At 39.1% G+C, this 25607-nt stretch overlaps 1 protein-coding gene across 3 annotated transcripts in view; it reads right to left on the bottom strand.

Moving 5' to 3' along the window:
* Window positions 1-7275: 7275 nt before the first annotated feature.
* Window positions 7276-25607, bottom strand: part of TMEM67 (transmembrane protein 67) — a 61028-nt gene continuing 42696 nt past the window's right edge. For all 3 annotated transcript variants that reach the window (XM_048841219.2, XM_048841220.2, XM_048841221.2), the window contains 16 exons: window positions 25190-25313; window positions 22670-22775; window positions 20926-20982; window positions 20728-20826; window positions 20466-20564; window positions 20007-20093; window positions 17930-18029; window positions 17696-17835; window positions 17105-17245; window positions 16522-16602; window positions 15090-15206; window positions 13539-13655; window positions 13323-13427; window positions 11801-11903; window positions 9648-9790; window positions 7276-8659 (listed from right to left, as the gene is read on the bottom strand). In XM_048841219.2, coding sequence (XP_048697176.2) covers window positions 8579-8659; window positions 9648-9790; window positions 11801-11903; window positions 13323-13427; window positions 13539-13655; window positions 15090-15206; window positions 16522-16602; window positions 17105-17245; window positions 17696-17835; window positions 17930-18029; window positions 20007-20093; window positions 20466-20564; window positions 20728-20826; window positions 20926-20982; window positions 22670-22775; window positions 25190-25313 — 1700 coding nt within the window. In that variant the 3' untranslated portion in view covers window positions 7276-8578. The remainder of the gene's footprint in view (window positions 8660-9647; window positions 9791-11800; window positions 11904-13322; window positions 13428-13538; window positions 13656-15089; window positions 15207-16521; window positions 16603-17104; window positions 17246-17695; window positions 17836-17929; window positions 18030-20006; window positions 20094-20465; window positions 20565-20727; window positions 20827-20925; window positions 20983-22669; window positions 22776-25189; window positions 25314-25607) is intronic.

The raw sequence follows: 25607 nt of genomic DNA on the forward strand, positions 1-25607 counted from the left end.
GGAGGGACCTCTTGCCTTTCCAGTTCTCTGGTGGTCACCAGGACAGTTTCAGGTGCATCCGCTATAGGTGTCCTTCCTTGCACCGAGGGTCGGGCAACAAAAGCTCCCGTCTGAGGGTTGGATTGCCCCAGGTCTTCCTCTTGGGACACAGCCCGCACTCCTGGAGCCCTTGAGACCGATGTGGCCGACGGGGTCCCGTAGTGACCCGAGGCCACAGAAGTCGCCCTCAAGCCTGGCCCCTGGGCCTGATGGTAGGCCCATGGGGTCCAGAAGGGCCACTGCACCAGCCCCTGCCACTGGGGAGGCCATAACATCATTGGCGCCGGTTGGGGTGCATCACTTCTCAAGCGGAGCCAGGAACAGTGCTGGGATCTAGAGCGGTACCAGCTCCACCTGAAGGTGTAGGATTCTGCCTCCGACTCAGAGGAGTACTCAGATTTGGACCAAGGCAGAGCAGAACCCGATGGTGCTGGAGATCGGTGCCGTGGCGAGGATGAGTGACAACCCATCATCGTGGACTTGCCCCTATATCTGATGGGGGGCAGTGCTGCCATCAGTGCTGTCATTGTCGGAGCCATCAATGTTGGTGCTGTGGTTGGTGCCAGGGCACGGGCAGTCACGGCAATCAGATCCCATGCCGCTTCAAATGTGTCTGGTGTGGAGGGAAGATCGAGGTCTTCTCCCTCCAAGTACTCCGGCACCGGACTCGATGGCCCCCCGTCACGGCTGGAGTTGACAGCTATGGGATTTGAAGGTCAGGTTTGGGGTGTCTCAACACAGGATGCACCCCACTGGTGTGGTGTGCTGGCGAGCAGCCCATCTGCCTTCTTCTTCTTATGCGGGCCTCGGGACCAGGGAGGGATGCTGATGGTCCTTACTGGAGTCCTTCCTCAGTGCTGAGTGTTCCCACACCAATGCCGGCGCGCTGCGCAAAGAGGCTGCTGGTGCTGGTTCCGGGGCCAGCTGTGGGCGAAGTGCAGATTCCATTTGGAGGAGCTTCAGATGAGTCTCTCTCTCCTTCTTTGTTCTGGGCTTAAAGCCCCTACAAATCTTGCACCTATCTGCCTGATGACCCTCCCCGAGGCATTTGAGGCAGGAGTCGTGCGGACCACCACATGGCATAGGCTTGAGGCACTTCTCACAAGGCTTAAAGCCCTGGGACTGCGGCATGCCCTGGTCCGGGGGAAAGGGAATCGGGGAAGATCCCCCAGCTAAGTACTATTCAACTAATTAACACTAATGGGTAACTATTTACAATAAGAAGAAAAGGAGTACTTGTGGCACCTTAGAGACTAACAAATTTATCTGAGCATAAGCTTTTGTGAGCTACAGCTAACTCATGAAAGCTTATGCTCAAATAAATTTGTTAGTCTCTACAGTGCCACAAGTACTCCTTTTCTTTTTGTGGATACAGACTAACATGGCTGCTACTCTGAAACCTCTATTTACAACAACTATTCAAAGAAAGACCACGAAGTAGGCATTTGCAACATGCAAGACTGGGCTGCTTCAACTACCGTCACTGGTGATAAGAAGGAACTGAGCAGGCGGCAGGTCACCAAGGACCTATGTACACTGTCATAAAGGTGCCACTCCCGGGAGCTCCACAGCTGACCCGACGAGTACTGCTAGAGGAAAAACCTTTCAACAATCGTGCACGCAGTGCATGCACACCTAATTGAAAGGGACATGAGCAAACACTAGGAGAAGAACAAGTAATCTTCAATTGATCCATCCCGTTGCCCATTCCCAGCTTCTGGCAAACAGAGGCTAGGGACACCATCCCTACCCATCCTGGCTAATAGCCATTGATGGACCTATCCTCCATGAATTTATCGAGTTGTTTTTTGAATCCTGTTACAGTCTTGGCCTTCACAACATTCTCTGGCAAGGAGTTCCACAGGTTGACTGTGCATTGTGTGAAGAAATACTCCTTTTGTTTTAAACATACTGCCTTATTTAATTTGGTGACCCCTAGTTCTTATGTTATGCGAAGGAGTAAATAACACTTCCTTATTTACTTTCTCCACACCAGTCATGATTTTATAGACCTCAGTCATGTCCCCCCCTTAGTCGTTTCTTTTCCAAGCTGAAAAGCTGAAAGCTGAAAAGTCCCAGTCTTCTTAATCTCTCCTCATGTGGAAGCTGTTCCATGCCCCTAATAATTTTTGTTGCCCTTTTCTGAACCTTTTCCAATTCCAATGTATCTTTTTTGAGATGGGGCAACCAAATCTGCATGCACTCTTCAAGATGTGGGCGTACCATGGATTTGGATAGAGGCAATATGATATTTTCTGTTTTATTATCTATCCCTTTCTTAATGATTCCCAACATTGTTAGCTTTTTTGAGTGCTGCAGAACATTGAGTGGATGTTTTCAGAGAACTATCCACAATGACTCCAAGATCTCTTTCTTAAATATTAACAGCTAATTTAGACCCTATCATTTTATATGTATAGTTGGGATTATGTTTTCTAAGGAGCATTACTTTGCATTTATCAACATGAATTTCATCTGCCATTTTGTTGCCAAATCATCCAGTTTTGTGGGATCCTTTTGTAGCTCTTCAGAGTCTGCTTTGGACTTAACTATCTTTAGTAGTTTTGCATCATCTGCAAATTTTGCCACCTCACTGTTTAGCCCTTTTTCCAGATCATTTATATATATGTTGAATAGGACTGGTTCCAATACCGACCTCTGGGGGACACCAATATTTACCTCTCTCCATTCTGAAAATTGACCATTTATTCCTACCCTTTATTTATTATCTTTTAACCAGTTACTGATCCATGAGAAGACCTTCCTCTTATTCCATGACAGCTTACTTTGCTTAAGAACCTTTGCTGAGGGACCTTGTCAAAGGCTTTCTGAAAATCTAAGTACACTAGATCCACTGGATCTCCCTTGTCCACATGCTTGTTGACCCCTTCAAAGAATTCTAGTAGATTGATGAGACATGATTTCCCTTCACAAAAACCATGTTGATTCTTCCCCAATACATTATGCTTATTTATGTGTCTGACAATTCTGTTCTTTACTATAGTTTCAACTAGTTTGTCTGATGTGTTGCAGAGCGGCCAAAACAGCAGCTGAGTGGTTTTGTTCATTTCTGTCAGGTACTTTTTAGCTGCTTCTGCTAGATAATTTCTAATCAGCCTCAGATGCTTTCTCCTATGGAGTTCCCCAGGGGTCAGATTTATAGACATTGTTCATGTGAGTCAAATCACTAGGAGAAGTGATAGGGCAGGAGGATCTCAGTGTCAACAATATGTGAAGGCGTAATCTACATTACTGTCTCACCCAGTCACAGATGATTAAGATGTGGACAAGAGATAGCTTGTTGAAGGTCCACCTGGATACAATAGAGATATTTTTCTTAGGGGAATGGAAATACATTTCATTTGTTGGTGATGACCCTATCTATGCAGGCAGGCAAAAGGGTGGGTAACTAGGGGCTAATTTTAGTCCATGGCTTAATTATGAAAATTAAGTTTTCAGTAGCAATCAGGAATCATTCTTCTATCTTTCCAGTATTTCGAAGCTGCAGCTTTTCCTGAGGACAGTGATCTCACCAGTCCTTTGTGACCCACAGACTGACTTGCTGTACTGTGCTTTACTTGGAACAACCTTCTATCCCAGAACATAGTAGCACTACTGCTCAAAGGCCTGTGCCTGAAAGAACTGGTGGCACCCAGGCTCTGAAACAGACACTCTCTGTAGTTCAGCAAGCGTATGCAAAATCTTAGTATCATTATTTAAGCCAGCAGCATCAGAACTGACTATATATAAGGAATTTAGTTGGGTTTTTTTTTCCATTCATTCTTCCCTTTTGATGTATGTAAAAAAAATCTAGACTTTTCCTTTTTACTGTTTTCTAGTATTTATATATGGATTTTAATTTTCCTTTCCGCACATTCAGTCCCTTTTCTAAAAGGTATTGGGGCATATAACCTAGTCATTGTATGTTGTTTTTACTTTATATTGACTTTTTTAGCACTGTTATCATAGGGCACTGGCACCCAGAAATAAACTAGTTCATCCAGCAGGTGTGGTGACACACAATATAGCAGAGCAGCCATTCTGCTATCCACTCACCATCTACAAAGCCCAGTTCCCATGATGCACCTATGAAAGACCTTCCGCAGGTTGAGGGACAAGGATGATACACAGAGGCAGCATTTCTCTCCTGTAGATCAGTTCCTCTCAAGTTCCTTGAAGTAGGAGGAACGATACAACCCTCAATCATCATGATATAACAATTATCATGTACCAAAAAATCCCCAAATCCTTAAAAATTCCCTTACTCCTCAGAGAGACAAGTACAATGGAAAGATAGAAATATCATCTGATTTATTATAAAACGTTTACAAGCATAAAGTAGAAATCAACTAACTGAATATGAAAAAGATCCACTACAATTAATTAGTAAAAATATGTAATTGGGAAATTCAATCAAAAAGTGTTATTTCTTGAACAAATGTCCACCAAAATGAGAACCAAGTGCAACCGATGCTTTTCACAAAGCCATTATAAAGCAGGTATGAAAGAAAAATTCAACTGTCTAACGAAGGTTTCATCATCTGCAATTATTTCATAACTGTCTCTCTCAGATGAAACCACACAAAGTAGGTGAGGTAACATCTTTTATTGGACCAACTTCTGTTGGTGACAGAGACAAGCTTTTGAGCTTACACAGAGCTCTTTCAACTTGGTAGCTGTAGTACCCTTTTTCTTACCGAGATGCCCAGAAAAAGAAAATACACAGGAGGAGAGATATTTAACTAACTCGGAAAGAACATTTTTGTATTTACTCAGAATTTGTTTTTAACAAGTGAAATCCCTCCAAACTGTAAGGATTCCAAAGCTTTTGTGTGCTCTGCCCAAAAGTTGTATGCAGTGTTGTTGTAGCCATGTTGGTTTCATTATATTAGAGAGACAAGGTGGATGAGGTAATATCTTTTACTGGACCAAAAGTGGTATTTAAGTTACCAGTGTCTGCTGTGAATTCAATCTCAAAATTAACAAAGAATGAGTGGAAGCTGCTTTTCACAGAGGAACTGACCACTTAGGAACAGTGAAAGGGAAAAGCTTATTTCCTATTTAAAGAGAGGTGTTCAGGTCAAAACTGAGCTGTGGATAGAACCCCCATCCATCCCCTCACATAGGCAAGTTTTCTTTGAACAGCTCCTTAACCTGGTCACTGAGAGCCGATTACAGAAATAAAAATGCTAGGTAACACATCCATTCAAGGACAGTATTGATGGTTCTACTAGGACCTAATGACTCTCTTAAATCTAAAGTTACTAAAATTACTATATAATGTGGTAGAAATTGTGAAAAATATGCTAAAAAGTAAAAAGGAGGGCTAATTTTCAAACCAAATTTATAATATAACACATACCAGAACTTCAGAAATTATATAGAAAGCTAACTTTATTGTAAGCAAATTAACACTGAGAGAGCATACTTTTTAGATGCTTCATTAGCACCTGAGTTGTGACTATTGTGTGATACACACAAACACTATTATGCAGTGCCTCCCCACTGAATTATTTCTAGACTATACTAATGTAATAAATCTTAATTGATTAAGCTTACTAAGTACAAATTAAGAGGAGGTATAATTGAATTGACTCAAGTAAGCAATAAATCAAAATATTTTTGAGAAGGTATGTTTAAAGAGTGGTTCTACTCTGAAAAGTAACTTTATAAAAACAGGTTTCAGAGTAGCAGCTGTGTTAGTCTGTATTCACAAAAAGAAAAGGAGTACATAGTGGCACCTTTAGAGACTAACCAATTTATTTGAGCATGAGCTTTCGTGAGCTAGAGCTCACTTCATCGTATGCATCCGATGAAGTAAGCTGTAGCTCATGAAAGCTTATGCTCAAATAAATTGGTTAGTCTCTAAGGTGCCACTAGTACTCCTTTTCTTTTTATATAAAAACAGCACTTTCTTATACAACAGATCTGCACTGCATGCATTCAAGGTCTATTTGCTCATTTTAGTGACAAAAATTAGTTCCTAGAGCTTTTCACGCCTGTTAGCCTGTGGTTGGTCTTGCGTTGGTCAAGACTCAGTGAGCTACCATCTTGTACAAGACCATCTTGTACCTCAGCAACAGAATTGTTTATTAAGATCTGCTAAGTTATACATGTGCAAAGGCATTCAAGGCAATGGGGCTGCACAGGTCTCATGAGGGCATAAATTTGGATTGCAGAATTTTTATTACTGGCCATGATGCATAAGATGGCAAAAGGCTCAGTTTGCAGAGTTGGAAGTTATAAAGATTTTTTTTCTACTTTTCAGTGGAGCACATTTCATAAAGAAATTATTGAGAGACACCACCGCAGAACACTACAATGTCATTTATACAGCCACTATTCAGAGGAGAACCATGCTTTAAAACTATCATAACAACAATAACAACAAACCAAGCCACAGTGAGCCCTAGTTACTGTACCTGATTTCCAGGCTTTGGCCTCCAATTTGTCCACACCAGCACACACAGTTTTGTCAACTAACACTTGTTCACACAGGTATTGGAATTTTTGCACTGAAAACTCTTTACGACAAAACATGCCGAACAAAGTACTGTGCGTACATATACAGTATTAGTATCAGTTATCTGTGTGAACAGGTGTTAGTGCACAGAAGGTGTGTATGGAGATACAGACTTGTGATAAGCTGCATGTCAATAAATGGATGCCCTACTGAAAGTCAGACCCTCAGATTATGCTATCTAACTCCGCCGTGACCTCAGGAGAGTCACAACATTTTACCAGGTTTCAGAGTAGCAGCCGTGTTAGTCTGTATTCGCAAAAAGAAAAGGAGGACTTGTGGCACCTTAGAGACTAACAAATGTATCTGAGCATAAGCTGTGTGCTCACGAAAGCTTATGCTCAAATAAATTTGTTAGTCTCTTAGGTGCCACAAGTCCTCCTTTTCTTTTTGCGAACATTTTACCAGTTAATGGTAACTATTCTGAATTAGCAAGCAGCATTTGTTTTTGCAAACCAAAAGTAAGCATACCGGATCTGTAATGGCTTTGAGACTTAAATCTATGGTAACCACAGCTTAAAGACATGATATGGCACCATAATAGCCATCTTCCTCTTTATGTAGGTAAGAAGAATCTCAAATAAAATACCTCTATACGGTATGTTGGCCCTGGGTCAGATAAGCACATTTAAAATTAAACATCTGCTTAAGTCCCATTGTCTTAAATGCTACTAAAGTGCTATTCTTAAATAGAGATGCTTTTCTGAACTTGGATCTTTATGTTTTTTGCAGATGCATGTTCCCTGCTGAATTATCTTAAGACAAGTAGCGTGGCTATGAAACTGTGATACCATGCAGTGGAGTAATCATTTACTAAAAAACAAATGTTATTCTAAAACACACTGGCAGGGAGACTTTTCAAAGGCACAACTGGGGATTAGGCACTCACCTGCCCCTTTAGCCTTTGAAAATCTCCCTGAACCTTTAGTAAGCAGCATTTTAACAACTATTCAGCTGATTACATTCCAATGGCTGAAGTAGTTTATGTGGGATATGGTCACTATGTTAAATCGTGAGGGAATGATGTCAGAAAATGAGATAATCGGGGAATATATTAAAACAATAATATAAGAATAGGCACTTGCACAGTCCTTTCCATCCACAGAGCATCTCAAAGCAGTTCAAAAAAGATAAGTATCAGTGCCCCAATTTCACGGCTATGAAAATATGCACAGAGCAGTTAAGTGACCTGCTCAAGGTAACATTAATTCCACAGAAGATCAGGAATACAATCAAGGCCTCCTGCATCTCCATCCTTTGCCCTTTTCACTGGGCCACACAGCTCTATGGTTGTGAGACTACCAAACGTTCAAACACACATGTGCTGTTATGTGCAATCAGTGCAGAAAGAAAAAAAAAAGCAATACTGCCCCAATGATACATTAGACAAACCCAAAGGGTGGGCTAAAGCGGATCAAACCACATCAGCAATCACACAGTTTAAACTTTCACATTGAAGTTGTTTTAGATAAGTGAGAAACATTCAACTACTTAGTCTCAAAGGTCTTCTAAGTATTTGTTTAAATAGTAGTTAGGAATTCAGGGCAGATCCCCATTTGTGGTGAACCTGAAATACATTTGATGAATATTGTATTTCATAGTAAATTCTGAAAATAAGGGATAATTTCTTTAAGCTATTTTGGAAACATGTATATATGAGGAAAACTATGACCCCAGTCAGCAACAGAAGCACTGAAATTATCTCCTTAAAAAGAAATGGCATATACCCTCACTGAAGGCAATAAATGGATTTTATCTTGTGTTAATTACAGTACTCAGCTTGATTTCTGACTGACTTGGTGTCACGTACCATTTGTTTCAAGACATTTGGTTTACTATTCACAACACAAACATCTGAAAGTTATACAAAAACAAAACTTTCTAGCACACAAAATAAAAAGAAATCGAAGTCAAAAGATTTACATTAATATTTACATAGCACCGCAGACTAATCTGTAGCTCAGGACGGCTTCATTCCATGATCAGCTCCTCTACAAAGTATTTCAACTTTTGAGTCAACTAAATAAGAAATCTTTCATCCACCAAGGTTTTGGATGCCAAATTCTTCTGCCCAGCAGTATTACGAATAAACCTAAAAATCTAAAAATAATATTAAACAAGTTTCATAACAATGGAAAAATATTTTAAATAATTCTGTTTCTGTACATGATACAAAATAATTAATCAATTATGTACTCTGTCAAATGTTTGGACTTTCCACAACAGTATACCTTCATTAGACAGGCTCCTATACTAACACTAGGCTTTTTTATTTAGGAATCAAATGTTAAATGACAGATATTAGCAGCCCTCAACACTTAAGAGGCTGAGCTGAGGACCTCTAAAAACCTGTAAACTATGATCATGATAATGGTAATAACATATTACCTGGATTGTTTGTGTGTCACACTAATGATACTGTAATACAAGATGTTTTTCCAAGGGTGGAGAATCAAGCAATCTGTTATGTCCAAAATACAAATCCTTTAATTATATTTGTAGCATCCCTTCCCTTCTGAGGAAAAGACTGAACCCTCCAAATATTTATATTTCTACTTATTACATCAGAACTTTCGAGTCATATCTTAAACAGTTTATATTCCAAAAATTTTTACTACTGGTGACATTTACAAACATGATCAAGTTGATCACATATGGAATTGTGTGAAGGAGAAAGAGGAAGAAACTACATCTTAATGGAAATACATTCATTTTGGTGGAGATTTCCAAAAGGGGCCTAAGAGGGTTAGGTGCTCTGCTCATTAGATTTCAAAGGGATTTGGGCACTTAACTCCCTTAGGCCCCTTTGCAAGTCCCAGCATTAGCTATTCTGGGACTCTGATTAATTTTCACTGCTCTGTGTATTTTCTTTTGAGCGCTATTATTTGTGTCCTATACATACATGGTGCATAAAAAAGCAGTGTAATTTTTTTTTGGTTCATAAGTCTTTTCTTATTTTAGGAGAAAATCCAGTATTTTTTAAAATAGTTTGTTAGTATAGTTTTCTGTGAGCACACCCTATTAAATACAGAAATTAGATAAACTACCTTATTTTTAAAATATTTAAAATTTAAAAATGTAAATTTACCTCCTGTTGCAAATATGTAAGAACAGCTGCTAGGACAAAACTTTGGGAAGCCAAATCCACAACAGAGAAAAACAGTATATCGAAGATGAGAAGTGTGGCCTCATTGCCATAAAAGAGAACATCACTGAAAGAATGTCCTTCATCTATAGAAAGAAAATAACTTGTTGCAAAAAAATATAAATTAAATCTGAATTCTGTGATGATAATTTGTGAAGTTCCCTAATACAGGTCAGCATACTTAAGATTACAAGATCATTGATAAAACAATAATGGAAATTTAGGACAAGGAAATACACCACAGAAGCATAATCATAATACTGGTCTCAACCAAAAACAACATAACTTTTAAATATAATCTACAATATAGCTTTTCTGACAAAGTGCCAGATTTTCAAAAACAGGTGTGCAACATTCACAACTGCATTCATATACCTACATGCACCTAAATCTGAAAGTTTGAACCAGATTGATGGTAAATTTAGCCATTTTTATGTCATATGCACCTCTGAGTTCCTTGTCACTAACATCTTGAGCAAGCGCTGACTCTGGCCCTGATTCAGCAAAGTAATTAGATGTGCTTAAATGCTTTGCTAAATCAGGGCCTCAGTAACAGGAGGTCTTTAGTTATGTCTCCTCATTTGGTTTTCAGGACAGAGTAATCCCTTTGTTTTAATATAGCGTGTTTTCAAGTTCAGATCACTTATCCCCTTCTATGTCTTTTATCAATACGTAACATTCCCTACAGAGAAACATGAATTTATACACAATAATAATAATAGCAAAGAAAAAGAAACAATATTAAAATACCAGAAAATATTTTGACCAGGAAGCCTAAAAACAAGAAACAGATCTACTTGAATATAAGTAATTGGAGAAGAGAAATCCTCCCCCAATTTTTCCACAGCTTCAGAGAGGCATGTGTCTAATCTGGTTTCCTAATGGTTAACCAATTTCCATACATTTTAAGGTAAATATCTCCTAACTGTGGCTTGGCATATTTCATGGAGTCTCTTAACTCCATTTTATTCTCTCAAGAGCTAGCCCAAAGAGGCCCAAACCCAACTTACACGGGCTGTGGTTCGCATCCCAACCTCCTCTGTCATTTTGTTCTCCTAGGTAGTAAAATTCAACTGTTCATTTCATCTTTAAACTATCACACAGCTGCAAATTCCAGATATAGCACAAAATACAGGTAATACAATACTGACCTGATCGCCATATGTAGTGATGTGTGGTTATCCCTATATTATGTAAGTTAAATGGGGGAACACATTAAGTCTCTCTGCTCTAGTTTAATGGATGCAGTGCAGGATTTATCAACAAGTGCAGCTGAAATCCTGGAATTTCCCCTGTTCTCCTGAAACTGGTTCCTCTTGTGCCCCCTAAGAAAAGTTACTGCTCATTAAATGTAGTTCAAGTGTGGCCTTGTGCATCTGTGAGATACAAACTCTTGACACCACATGAACTTTCTAGAAAGCAGTGTTGGGGGTGCACAAGTGTGGTTTCCCAGAATTGAGTATTTGGAGGAGAGGCTATAAAAAAAGCTGTGCAGACTCAACCTCCTCATTTCCTTCCACTAAACCATGGAGACCTAGGGAAACAGAACTCCGAGAAAGGTGGGAAGGTGAGTGGATATTGTGAATATGCAGAGGCAAGAGTCTCAAATCATGATAGTTCCTGATGAGTAACCTTCAGAAAATGGCTTCTGCAAATTCCCCACTTCAGGCAGTTTAACAAGCAATACCATCACCAACTATGCCAAGAGGCATTCTAATTAAACAAGGACTGATGGCCAGCTGCTTGGCCTGTCCTCCCCACACAATGTGAGTATCAGTCCTCGATGCCAAGTCATAAAGAGTACTGTGTAAACATATACACAGCTCCAGGTAGCAACCCTTCAGATACCTAAGACTGAAACGTTACAAAGGCATGCCATTGAAGAACAACCCTCATGACCCAAGGTACTGTCACCCTGGCTAATGCATAGCAGGTGTCTCCCATACTCTCACAATTCTCATTGTCACACCTCTCTGTTGGAAACTCCAATTTAGAGTGTGAACCCCAAGGCCAGGAAATTACATTTTATTTGTCTGAATATCACCCTGCACATGTATAGTGAAATAAATATTAAGTCAAAGAGATCAAGCTGATACCATTGTAAAAGATACTTTTTTCCATTGGTTCCATGAACTCCATGCCAATAATTCGTTCAAGCAGCAACTTGTCCTTTACAATATAATCCATATCCTTATGAACCTACAAGAGGAAAAAACAAAAAAACCCCTCTAATACTTAGCTCTGGGATCTTCAGGGTAAAAAATGCTAGAAGTGCACTTTACAAAAGGTGGAGTATAACTACTTAAAATAGCAGTATGAATTAAAAGACTACTGTCCATTCTGTTTACTCCTGAGGGAATTCTGAGACAAAAAATTAAAAATTCTGCAGACAATATTTTAAAATTCTGCAAATTTTATTTGTCAATAAATAGATGTGGAGGCTCCAGCATAGCCACGGGGAGCACAAGCCACTGGCTGCACGGAGGTGGGAGATCACCCTGCAGCTCACTCCCGGGACACCAACTTAGTGGTGAGGCTGCACCTGACTCTGACACAGCGCATGGGCCAGGACTGCCCCAGTCTGTACTGGAACCTCCATATTTATTTATTTATTGCCTCAAGAGTAGCAGGTGAAGCAACTCACCAGGGTGAGCAAAACTGTGCCAAGAACACCAGGTGTGGGCAGCCAGGCTCAGTATGGCAGGATCCAAGTGTGCAGGGACTTCGTGTGGGGGGATCCAGGTGTGGGTGAGAGGGTTCTATGTGGGTCAATCTGGGTGTGGGCAGCTCAGTGGGGGGAGGGATCTGGATGCAGGAGGGTTGGGCAGACAGGGGAGCAGCACCCCATATAGCGATTCCTCCCCCCACAGCTGAGGAGTGATGGGACCAGGAAGCAGGGGAGAGGTGCAGAGCCAGAGTAGGTTTCTGGGGGTAGGTCTGACCCGGCCCCGGCCCGGCTGCTCCGTGCAGGGGAAGTGTCCTTCTCCCCCACCCCCAGCCTCGCTGGGACTAACAGCTGAGCCCGGCTCAGGGTATGACCCCCTGGCCAGGGTGAGGCTGGTGAGGGCTGGGTACAGGAGTATGGGGCTCTGGGGGTGGGGATGGTCTGGACACAGAGGGGGGCGGGCTCGGCGGGGTGGGTGTTTGGGTGCAGGGGACTCAGCGGGGGAGTCTGGATATTGGGGGTTCCGGATGCATTGGGGGTGGGTCTGACCTGGCACTGGCTGGGGTTTCCCCAGCCCCACCACAGTGATTTACCTCTCTCCGTTGCTTGCTTCGAGGGGCGCGTGACTGCTCTTGTAGCTTCCCTTTGCTTCCCCGCCAGAAAGTCATTTTTTTGGGGTGAAGCAAAGAAATCTGCATGGGGCAAGAATTCTGCCCCCAGGAGTATCTGTTATACAATGAATTCATACTATCAAGGGAATTGATGTAAGTGAAAAGTGTGTTGGCATTACTGGGCAGTACACTTATTTTTTGTCTCCTGCGAAGTAGTATTGTAGTAACAATACAACCTCCATTGACCAGTCTCTAACTTTATATCCCAAAAGGTAAATCACAATCGCTCATCTCTCACTCTCTCATTCTATTTAGCCTTATAAATAAAGTCTGTATACATACATGGTCAATAAAGGAGCCAAGAAATTTGTTCATTGTATGGTATGCCTTAGTACTCTGTTCAAAAGTAGTTGCAGATGAATCTAAAAGTCTAGCAGGACCATGTTTCTGAAAAATATTATGATGTGAAAATTAATTTAAAGACTGCACACATCCTTGGTCGGTCAGGTTTTAAATATAAACATAGCAAAATGCCAGTGTTAAAAATATCATACATACCCTTGTTAGGGTTTCATGAATCCTATCATACTGCTGTCTCATCTTGTTTGAAATGGAAATCCGAAATGTCTGGCCATCTGTGTTGGGTAATAAGCCTCTTTGACTACACAAATTTTCCTGCACAATTGAAACATAAAATAGCATAAAAGAAATGGAAATATGCATGTACAAACCAGTTAGATACTATTGTTTTGATATGGCAGCTGCTTTTAGACTCTCTTAGACCTCTGTAAAGAGGTGTCTATTAAGAGACTTTCATAAAGAGACAAATCTGAAAAACACTTGCACAGAAAACAGTTTATTCTGTCTGCATTCTTCAATTCCAAATCCAGCTTTCTTTGCTTCTCTGCAGAAAAATGACTCATGCAAGTACAGAAGGTTAGATATATCTGAATCTTTGGCACTAAGTCTATGACAGCAAAAGTATTTTAGGACAAGAACCCCGATACCAGTTGTTGTGAGGATATTTCCTACTTTAGACCAGCACACAGTTTGTTAGTTTTAGAACATCTTTGATCTTCACACACACTCTTCATTTATTGATAGGAAGCAGGAGAATACAATTCTTCCTTCTCTCCATAAAAGAAGAACTGAATAAATTGTAAGAGTTGGTCCCGGAATAGCCATCGCTTATTAGTTCTTCTAATTTGTTTGTTCTCTCCTTATTCAGTTCTTTTCCCTTATTTTTTGCTTTCCCTCACCCTCCTCCTTTAAGTTCCGAATTCTTTCCATATTTTTCTTTGTTCCTACTTAAAAAACAAACCCAAAAAACCTAACTGCAAAGGAGGAAAGACTGATGTTTCAAAAACTGATGTTCCCACAGAATGAAAATGCTTCTCTCTAAATTACTTTAAATTAAGCTACTAAAGGAAAAGTGGGGAGGGGAGAATCAATTTAAAAGGAACTTTTTAAGGATAAAAAACTACATTTCAAAATTAAGTTTTTCCTTATCTTATTTACTAGAACGTCAAAGTTCTTTGTATCTTTATGATACTCACCTTTTCTCCCTACTTCATCCTGCAGTGATGCTGGAAAACTGAAATTTAATGACAAGTCACTAATATCAAATTAACTTCACTGCAGGATTAAGCAGACACTTATGATGAGTGTGAAAACGTCTCTTCAAGCTGATTTCTCCAATAAATTAGTATTGCCATCAGAGAGCTGCATTTGGAATTGAAGAATTCAGTCAGAATAAACTGTTTTCTGTACAAGTGTTTTTCAGATTTGCCTCTTTATGAAAGTCTCTTAACAGAAACCTCTTTACAGAGGGCTAAGAGTATACAAGCAGCTGCAGTATCAAAACAATAGTATCTAACTACATGAGAAAAAAAATCATATTTTAGAAAGACAGAATTTTCAGTAACCCAAGGAATCAGTCTTCGAAGTAGAAGAACGAATAAGCGACTGCTATTTCAGGACCAACTCTTACATAAGGAGAGAACAAACTCAGAGTTGGCATACAACTGTGCACCTGTTATGCACCAAACTCTCTACATTCAGTTACAAAAAGGGAATCAAAAGATATATATTTGTATTTCCTTTGCATACCGCTTCTCTCTTTAGGTTCATATTCATTTCTTCCATATTGGTATCTGCGTGTCCATGCACAGACCGACCATGGATATAATACCCAAAGCATCTGTGTGACAAGAGAAATACTGAAATCTAAAAAACAAAAAGGAAAAAAATAGTTTATTTAATACATGGAATCAAAACTAAAAAATTACTAATGGATACCAGCAGAGCCAGCTCTACTACTTGGATAAAATAGGTCCTAAAATACCAAAATGTGTGTGTCAGAAAAATGTTTAGTAACAATTTATGTGCAATACATACAATTCAATTTACCTAGGTCCACAAAACCCCTCTTGCTAGTCGTAGGGTTCAGATTATTAACAGCCTGTGTCACTAGCTGTTCTCCTGAGTAGAAAAATCTAAGTCAAGGACTCTGGAAAAAACAAACAAACTATAGCTTTTATCCTAATAAAAAAAATTCAAAAGGCATTCAGTGAACTAGAATAAATAAGTTCAATGGTTTCAGTTCAACTCCTAGCAAGCTATATATAACAGAAATCTACTTAGTAAGGAACATCACTTGTCTGTCATACTAATATGACTTCTTAAAGCTATCTGGGTCACCTCCATGCAGTAGACTTTAGTTTAGCTCTCCAGCCTAACTTACACAACAGACGTGGGTTCAGGTCTTTAACTACACAGGGTAACAAAATCCAGAAGCTTTGTGGAAGTGATAGGTTTAGCCCGGGAGGGCTCAAACAGAAAAAATGCTGAATGATATTCAAAAGCCACACTTTTTCTGGTCAAATAAATGAGCTGTACTGACTGGTTCTGGTTGTGTTCTACCTTGGTTGATAAGAGAATAGCTACTAAGTCTCAACGGTGGGAATTTAAACTGGAAGAAATCTGGGGTGGATCCAGACGGCAATCAGTAAGTAGGGTTACAAGAGAAAGATTACATCAGTAGGGGGTATTTAAATTAGAGTAAAGGAAATCAATGGATAACCAAAAGCAAATAGAAACTGTAACCATGAACATATTAAAACAGAGAAGCTTCTAAGAGGAAAAAGCTCTATAATACAAACAAATAGAAAGGCCTACAAGAAATGGACTGCATGCCTTACTTCTGTCCTGATTTGTTATTGCTTCATTCTCAAGTAAAAGCATGAAGAAATAGTCATATGCCTATTTGGAGTTACATGCCTGAAACCCTGTATGACGTTTATGACAGTTTACTCTTTCAAACCTAACCCATATTACAGGCAATTTGAAGCCTTCTTGTACACCACAGCAAGAACCCCAAGCCTGCTGAGGACACACACAATGGTAAAGAACATTAGCTTTGGATATTAGCTAGTACAACATTATATTTAAAGCTAAAAAAAATGGAACCTCTTAATAACTTCTAATATATTAATCCATTTAAAAAAATAGCAATTGCAGTGATGAAATCAAAATTACTTACATTGCTCATAGAGCACAAATCAACAAATTGTCTTATCTTATCTTCTACAAATCTCTCATAAAATACAGCAAAGAATATGATCTGAAACAAACCAGATTTTTATTTATTAGTGCATCAGCTTTGACTTTCTTTTCTCAACTATAGTACAGCTAGCTTAAAATGTAGCTGTCACAAAAGACAAACTGCAGGAATTGTCAGCTTCACATTGGGCTCAGTAAAACCTTGCTTCCCTTTCTGAGTCCCTCCTCCAAGGAGGAGAGTTTCAGCAATCACTTTAAAAGCTTGGTTTAAAATTTGAAGACGCTCCATGACTATTTAAAAACAAAATAAAGCAGATAAGGGAATACTTCTTAGACAGGAAATTCAAGATGGTGACTGAAAGGCAAAATTTTATGGAAGCCATGGGACCCCTTGTGACTTGGACAAATTGATGACATGTTAAGTAAGCTATACGTCCTGATTCAGCAAAACACTTAAACAGACACTTAAAGGGATAGGGAAGTTATTGATGTCCTTCAAGTTAAGTGATTTGGTCAACTAGGGCCATAATGATGATTCAGAGTTACATATGCCAGAGCTATACCTGTAACATGGCAATGACTAGCCAGAGGACAGTAGACACACCAAATCTCAGAATGCGACTCCAGGGAGCTATGTAACTCTCACTGCTTCTTGTAAGACTTGTAGAAGAATCCATTAATGCCAGGTTTGAAAATCCAACAACCTGAAGAGAGATTAAAGAAAAAGCTTATTCTTAAATCAGACACCTATACATAATACAGCAATGAATAGCATCATTGAAAAAAATCTGTTATTTTCATTCTAATTTCCTCTTCTTGAGAGTTTCAGTAAATAATAAAAATTTATATGAAGCAGGGACTGGGAAAGCAGAGTCTACTTGGGACAGTGAGTGCACAACACATGGTGAGCTTTATAAATCACACTCCTCTAATGGGCATTGCTGCTCTGTGCTGACATGCCCTAATAGTAAATTTTTTTGATTCACATAATGGACCATAGCAATGGCATATAAAGCCCCATACCAAAACACTGGCTTCTTCCTTTAAGACCATTTTTCCAGATAAATCTTTGAAGGTTGCCTCCCATTGCTGTAGGAATTGCAAACATCAAAAACTGGCCCTAAAGTTACATCAAAATTTAATTTAAAAAATACCTCCAAAAAGAAAAGAACTGCAAGCACTTGAAAGAGTGGATTTATCTTCCTCACAGTCTGAATTTCATTCCATTCATTTGCTATAAAATATGTCCTCCATATGCTCACAGGTGCAGCAGCACTTTTTATGCCACCTTCTCCTAGAAAAAATACAAAGAGTAAAACTTTCAAAATGTTATTCTTTGAGAAAGTAAGGTCTGAATTTAAGTGAAGCTAGTTATACAAACAAGTTACCTTCAACGGCTTTAAGGACTTTGCCTTTAGGTCGCTCCCAGTCAATAAAGAAAACCTCTACAGTAAGTTGCGAAAACAGCTTATGCAAAAATTGCAGAGCCTAAGAAAATCATACAATGAAATGTAAGTAAAAATAAATTTGCAGTAGCATTTACGAAAAGATAAAGTCATAACAAACAGATACTCTTCCTTTAATGTAACAAAACAATGAATAATACTCCCAACTGTACACAAGGTTGTAACTTTATTATGAAGTTCTGATGCCATCATAAATTAATTTGTAAAGCATTTGAAATTTTTAAAGAGTTACATGTTATTGTAAATAATGGAGTACAGCTCCTCTACGGGACCTCATACTTAACTGGCACAATAGTGATATGTGCAATGTCTAGTGTTATCAAGAAAATGTAAGCAATGTAAAATGCATGACAAAAATTGACTTGTTCCAGTCACTTTACTAGGGAAGAAAAGTTGATGAAAGTGATGGCCCAATAGGGCATATTACTATTTTTAGTACAAAATAGTATCCAGCATAATTGAAATACTTCCCCATGCAGGGAAACCACTAAATTCTGAAGTCTACAAACAAGTTGCCACTCTACAAAGGGAGAGTTTAATTAATTGTACTTGATGGTTAGGAACATTTTTTGGCCATGATTTAATATAGCGAAGTTTATTCTTGTCTTTAGAAGTCAATGTTTTGGTTTCTGATACAGTTTTGACTGTTATTTTAGCCAAGTCCCTTTCCACCTCATAGAATCATAGAATATCAGGGTTGGAAGGGACCTCAGGAGGTCATCTAGTCCAACCCCCTGCTCAAAGCAGGACCAATCCCCAACTAAATCATCCCAGCCAGGGCTTTGTCAAGCCTGACCTTAAAAATTTCTAAGGAAGGAGATTCCACCACCTCCCTAGGTAACCCATTCCAGTGTTTCACCACCCTCCTAGTGAAAAAGTTTTTCCTAATATCCAACCTAAACCTCCCCCACTGCAACTTGAGACCATTACTCCTTGTTCTGTCATCTGCTACCACTGAGAACAGTCTAGAGCCATCCTCTTTGGAACCCCCCTTCAGGTAGTTAAAAGCAGCTATCAAATCCCCCCTCATTTTTCTCTTCTGCAGACTAAACAATCCCAGTTCCCTCAGCCTCTCCTCATAACTCATGTGTTCCATCCCCTAATCATTTTTGTTGCCCTCCGCTGGACTCTTTCCAATTTTTCCACATCCTTCTTGTAATGTGGGGACACAGTACTCCAGATGAGGCCTCACCAACGTCGAATAGAGGGGAATGACCATGTCCCTCAATCTGCTGGCAATGCCCCTACTTATACAGCCCAAAATGCCATTGGCCTTCTTGGCAACAAGGGCACACCGTTGACTCATATCCAGCTTCTCGTCCACTGTAACCCGTAGGTCCTTTTCTGCAGAACTGCTGCCGAGCCATTCGGTCCCTAGTCTGTAGCGGTGCATGGGATTCTTCCGTCCTCAATGCAGGACTCTGCACTTGTCCTTGTTGAACCTCATCAGATTTCTTTTGGCCCAATCCGCTAATTTGCCTAGGTCCCTCTGTATCCTATCCCTACCCTCCAGCGTATCTACCTCTCCTCCCAGGTTAGTGTCATCTGCAAGCTTGCTGAGGGTGAAATCCACACCATCCTCCAGATCATTAATGAAGATATCGAACAAAGCCGGCCCGAAGACCGACCCTTGGGGCACGCCACTTGATACCGGCTGCCAACTAGACATGGAGCCATTGATCACTACCTGTTGAGCCTGACAATCTAGCCAGCTTTCTATCTACTTTATAGTCCATTAATCCAGCCCATACTTCTTTCACCTGGTACTCTTAAATGAATGTGAAAGACTTCCTATAGGTGATTATTCATCTGTTTTCCTTCAAAAGACAGGAAAAATCAATTTTTAAGGAAAAATGATTTTGCCCAAAAGGATAAAACTTAAAACAATTCTTTCTTCCATATATTAATAAAATATAATATTCAAGATATTTGTAAACAGGCATAATGAAAAACAACATCCATTAAAATGTTATGATTGCCATTAGAGCAAAACATTTACCTTTAGAGCAAAAGCACATCCTACATATGTAACAAAATCCTCTTCTTGAGACGGAAGTGGTAAAAGAACTGAGACAAACTGCTGTGCCTGTAAGTGAAGAGCTACAATTAAATCATATAGACTGCATGCATAATATCATACTAAATACCAGAGTTGGTTGAAAACAGTGAATGTTTTTGGAATACATTTTGTTGAAATTTCTCAGGTAATAATTTTGAATTTTTGAAAGATTTTGACTAACTTCATTAAATACACTGCAGGCACTATGAAGCCTCAAGGGAGAGGAAGAGGTAAACACAAAGATTAGGCACAAAACACAGAGTATTATGTATATAACTTGCCTTGACAGTCTGACCAGAAATGGCAAAAAAAAGGAAAATAAAGGTGTGTAAAAATATGAATGCAATATATTTACTCAGAAAATAACATCTGTATCACAAATCTGAAAATTCTACTTACTTTGAAGAAAATAAGCCAGTAAAGCCCTGTTCCCATTGTGATGATAAAGAAAACATTGGCAAGGTCTCCAGCATAAAACAGCAAGAACTTCAAAACTGTCTGTAATTACAAAAGTGTATTACATAGAGCTCTAAAACAGGAAAATTACTGTGTGTGTGTAACACACACACACACACACTGTAATACGTAATATGTTATATAGTTCACTTGGTAGCTAATACTATAGTTGAAAATTGGTTTCCATTACAACCAGTTTTCATACCTGCAAGTCAATTATAGGGCTCCCTATCCGCCTCTTCCAGCCAGCAGTCTTCAGAAGAGACCATAAAACTGCCAGTCCACCAAGCACACCCAATGCAATCTAAAGAGAATGAAAACAAATTGTTTGCAGATTTGTTTTGTCTTTTTTATATAAAAGTTAACAAATATGCTGACAGATTAAGGGAGGCAAGAGACTTACATTTGTCTGAATTTGAGCCTCTGATTGGTTCATTTCATAATTAACTGAGAAGGAAACCTAAACATTAGGATACAAAAAGTAAATAAATACATATAACAAACTAACTCAGCTGCTACAACCAGTGTTTCAGCTATCCTCGTAATGCTGTACATCCTTCACATTCCCCAGAAAAGTTACTGAGTGCTTGATATTGCTCCTTCATCAACATGAATCAGGGATAACTTCACTGAAGTAGACTGAGTTACACGGACGTAAGGGAAAAAAAGCAAACCCTTAATAATTAGTTTGCTCAGTCACATGTGATTTTCCATCAATGTAAAGGAAACCAACAACATTAAAAGATCTAAAATAGCTCTCCTTAGACTGTACATCTGCTCTTAAAAAAAATGGACTGAGGTCAAAAGAATATGTAAAGGAGACAGTAAATCTTTGTCCTGTGGTTTCAGACTGAATCTCCCTAAGTTTAGCTTTGTGACTTTGGGAAGATCTCCAGTCTAGAAGTAGGTGGAAATGGATAGCATATTCAATTTGATAAAAGACTGAGGCTAGTGACTATTGCTCTGGTTTCTGAAAACATGTGTGCCTGCCGCTGAGAGAACCAATATGGTCACTTTAACTGGATCTGAGACTAAAAATATTTAGCCGCAGGAAGACAAGAGTTCATAACAGGCAGGATGTATTTTCGTAAGCGATTTTGTTGACAGAGCAGGCTTCATGTCAAATTTGTCTAGATGGGAGAGTGCTCCATCACAACTGACAGACTAGGGAACAAACTTTTAGGTGCACCAGGCCCTCCCATTTTTTTTTTAAACTTCCTCTACTTTCTGGTGTCAGATGATTTGGCCCACCCTACTGCTCTTGTTACTTTCAGCTGATTTCAACTGGCTTTTCTTGTCTGATGGGAGGCATTGTTTTAGACACAAAGGAAAAAAAAAAGTATTCTTCTCTCTTATTTTTCTACACTTGCTGTCTCCCACTTCTTTTCCAACATGCCACTCCAGCTTGAACAGCTCTAGCATTCAGTGCAGCGAACACTTTCAGCACCAAATGCTTCTAAACAGAATCCTATCAGTATCAGAGGCCTGAGTTCCTCAGAAGGGTTCATACAAAGAAAGAAGAGAAGGATTTTTTGATATCAGCCGTTTGTGAACGTTTATTCACTGTAGAACAGCTATTCTACTACATGAAATCTGACTTTTTAAATTCTTTAATGCTTAGTGACCTATTGCAAGTGACATCGTACTAAAGGAAATGACACTGCACTGTAGTGTTTTTGATCTTTTACCAGTACTTGCATTCGATTAAGCCAGAACACCCAGGCCATATTTGCTTCCTGTTAATACATGGATTTTAGAGGAAAATATGCTAATTTCTTGATCAAAATATTATAATTCAGTGCATTTAGTTCACAAGAGTTGCTTTTTCTTTCAGTTCTTCATACATCCGTTTCTATTTTTTAATTTGTACTTCAGCATGCTATACCACTATAAAGCAAATACATAATCTTAGATGACCTGTTTTTTAATGTACAGAAGGTTCAAATAAGGAAAGTGGAAGAGGAAAACATTTTCAACTGCTTTGTTTTAAAAATGTATTATATTTTATTGAGCTCTACTATCTTAATACTGAACAGATTTAGAAATTCTGCTTATTTCATCTTTAAATTTGTAAAGTGCAAACTCAAATGTAACTGTCAAAGAGCACCCCTGATGATTCTGTACATTAACAACAGAGAAGAACTCACCATCACACTCTGGGCATCTGGGTTTTGGACAAGAACATCCTTGTAGGAAATGGTAATTAGAGGGGGATAGATAGTTCCTCTCTGAGTATTGGGAATAAGACGAATACTGCAGAAATGCAAATAAAAAGTATTTGTAGCTGGAAAACACAAATTGATTGGAAAGTAAAATACTAAATATAAAACAAAAAAATCTGATCAATAAAATTGGATTTAGAAATATAACACTCTATGGCAATTAAAAAGTGACTGGAATACAAAGGTGCACTTTCACTCTCTCTACAAAAAAAGTTTACCATAGTAACTGATTCTCCAAGGTGATTTTTCATATGGGTGTGCTCTTAACACTCAAGTTTAGAATCCTCTAGATAGCCACTTACCCCTGCTTTTTAGAATTCTCAGAGTACACAAGCGGGAGTAACCCCACATTGCCTTTCAGTTTCTTCCCTTAATTCAGGGGACTCTGAAGAAGTGGGGAAGGTAAAGATAACCACATTTAGTATGTTATGTAACCATCTTTTCCTTTCAAAACTTGCTGCGCTCTTAACAGATTAACAAGCAGTTAATCTCCAAGAGATGGTCTAAAGGTTGTAGTTAAAAGCAACTGCAAGACTGCTCTTTCAGACTGGGCATGAGATCTAGAGGCAAAATTGACAAAATAATGTTACATAAGAATCTATAACCTCCAAGCAGCACATTTCCATATTTCACTGATGGACACAGTGCACATATATTTAATAGAGGCTGCTTAGATCTATTTGAATGTTAGGGGTATGGAATCAGCTTTCATACGAGGAGAAATTAAAAAGACTGAGATTGTTCATTTTAGAAAAGAGACGACTAAGGGGGGGGAATACGACAGAGGTCTATAAAATCATGAATTGTGTGGAGAAAGTGAATAGGGAAGTGTTATTTACCCCTTCACATACCACAAGAACTAGGGGTCACCCAATTAAATTAATCAGCAGCATGTTTAAAACCAAAAAAGGAAGTACTTCTTCACACAATGCATAGTCAACCTATGGAACTCGTTGCCATGGGATGCTGTGAAGGTCAAAAGTATAACTGGGTTCAGAAAAGAATTATATAAGTTCATGGAGGATAGGTTAATCAGTGGCTAACAGGGACACAACCCCATGCTCCAGGTGTCCCTAAACATCCAACTGCCAGAAGCTGGAACTGGACAGAATATGGACCACTCAAAATTGCCCTGTACTGTTAATTCCTGCTGATTATCTGGCAATGACCACTCTCAGAAGACAGGATACTAGACTGACCATTGGTCTGAACCAATATGGCTGTCCTTATGTCTTCTGGTATGCATAGGTAGTTGAATGTCTCCCAGCTCATAGCAATTATACATAGTCTGATCAATCTGGACAGCCTTTGAGCTGAGATAGACTAACTCCTGGGTCTTACCTTCACATACCACAACATGCCTGGGGAACCTGGGGAGAGGTTTGGCTCAATATAAAACAACAAATTTAAGACCCCCTGAACATCTAAAATACTGGAGCCTGACCTTCCTCGATACAACTGAGGCTTGGAAGAAAAGATATAAGATATAGAGGCCTGTTTGAGATGGAAATCAGAGATAACTTGGGCAGGGGGAGGGCATAGGAACACTTTTCCTTCTGAAACATAGTGGATCAGCTCTCAGTATTATAGCTCTGATTCTCTGCTATGTTATGACTTTAAAAACAGTGTCTTCACATAGACCTGGTAGAAAGAACAGACTAACAAGAGTTCATAAGCTTTGCAAGAATCTTATGATCCACATCCCAAGGCAGATGTGGTTCATTGGACCAGAGGAAGTACATGGAATAACCCTTTCAGAAAGGCTTGTTCCATCTGGATACCTTAGAGTGGAAAGATAAGATAGCAAAGTGGACCCTGAAAGCTCAAGGGTGAAACAGTAATATACACTCTATGATAAAAGCATCTGACTCTCTTGAATCTACTACAGTTTGAACTGTCTGCACGGAGAATCTCTTCCACTCTACCAACTAGGTTTGGCAGGTCAAAGGTTTCCTATTTTCCAACAGGATCTTTTGGACTTCAGCAGAAGACTAGATCTAATGATTCCAGCTTTCCAGAAGCCAAGGTGTCAGCCTGAGACACCTCAAATCTGCATCTCCCTACACAGAGGAATTCTTCACTGGCCATCTCCTACCATTTTAAGTTCACTTTATGCACAGCTTATGTGGTGAAAAATGGATTTAGCCGACTGCAGAATTCTGACCTCAATCTTAAATGGTGGACGAGAACCAGGGTAACTTCAGCACCTGCAAGTCTAGTTTTGAACATTCTCATTTTGATGAGTAAGAGAGCCTTCAAAATGTCCTACAGAAATTTTGCCTACTTCCTTCTACTTATGCAATAAGAAAAGCAGCAAAGGATACACTGAGACAGGCCTCTGTTCCAGGGACGGAATCTGTAGGTTTGGCAGTAATAGTGCAACTGCATTTCATAAGGTCAGCTTCATCTTTTATGTATATAAAACGTACATTGCCATTTATTCACCTGATGGTTATTTTGCTAGCAATTCGAATTATTCTTGGTTGTCTTCCCAAGTCATTCTCTTGTCCACTTAAACTATCCACCAAAAACATCCGACGAGTCAAAAGCCAATTGTTCATATTGCTGCCTATGAAAAAGAAATGGTAAAACTATACAATGCTTTAAAAATAGTAATTCAAAACTACAACAGGAATGAAGTAAATTGACTAAAATTGAAGTGATTTACATCTTTGTATTAATGATTATACATATTTATTGCTATTATTTGAAGAGGATTGTATTAAGAAATTCTTTAGAAACTGTATTTAGGATTATATTAAGAAATTCTCTCTCACCCTTCTCTTCCTACTTTTTATATTTCCCATGCCTTAAATTATTTTTTTCCTTTTCCATCTCTTTAACTCTTAAGTACACACTTTCC

Source organism: Caretta caretta, chromosome 2 (assembly GCF_965140235.1).
Source record: "Caretta caretta isolate rCarCar2 chromosome 2, rCarCar1.hap1, whole genome shotgun sequence".
NCBI classification, from domain to species: domain Eukaryota; kingdom Metazoa; phylum Chordata; order Testudines; family Cheloniidae; genus Caretta; species Caretta caretta.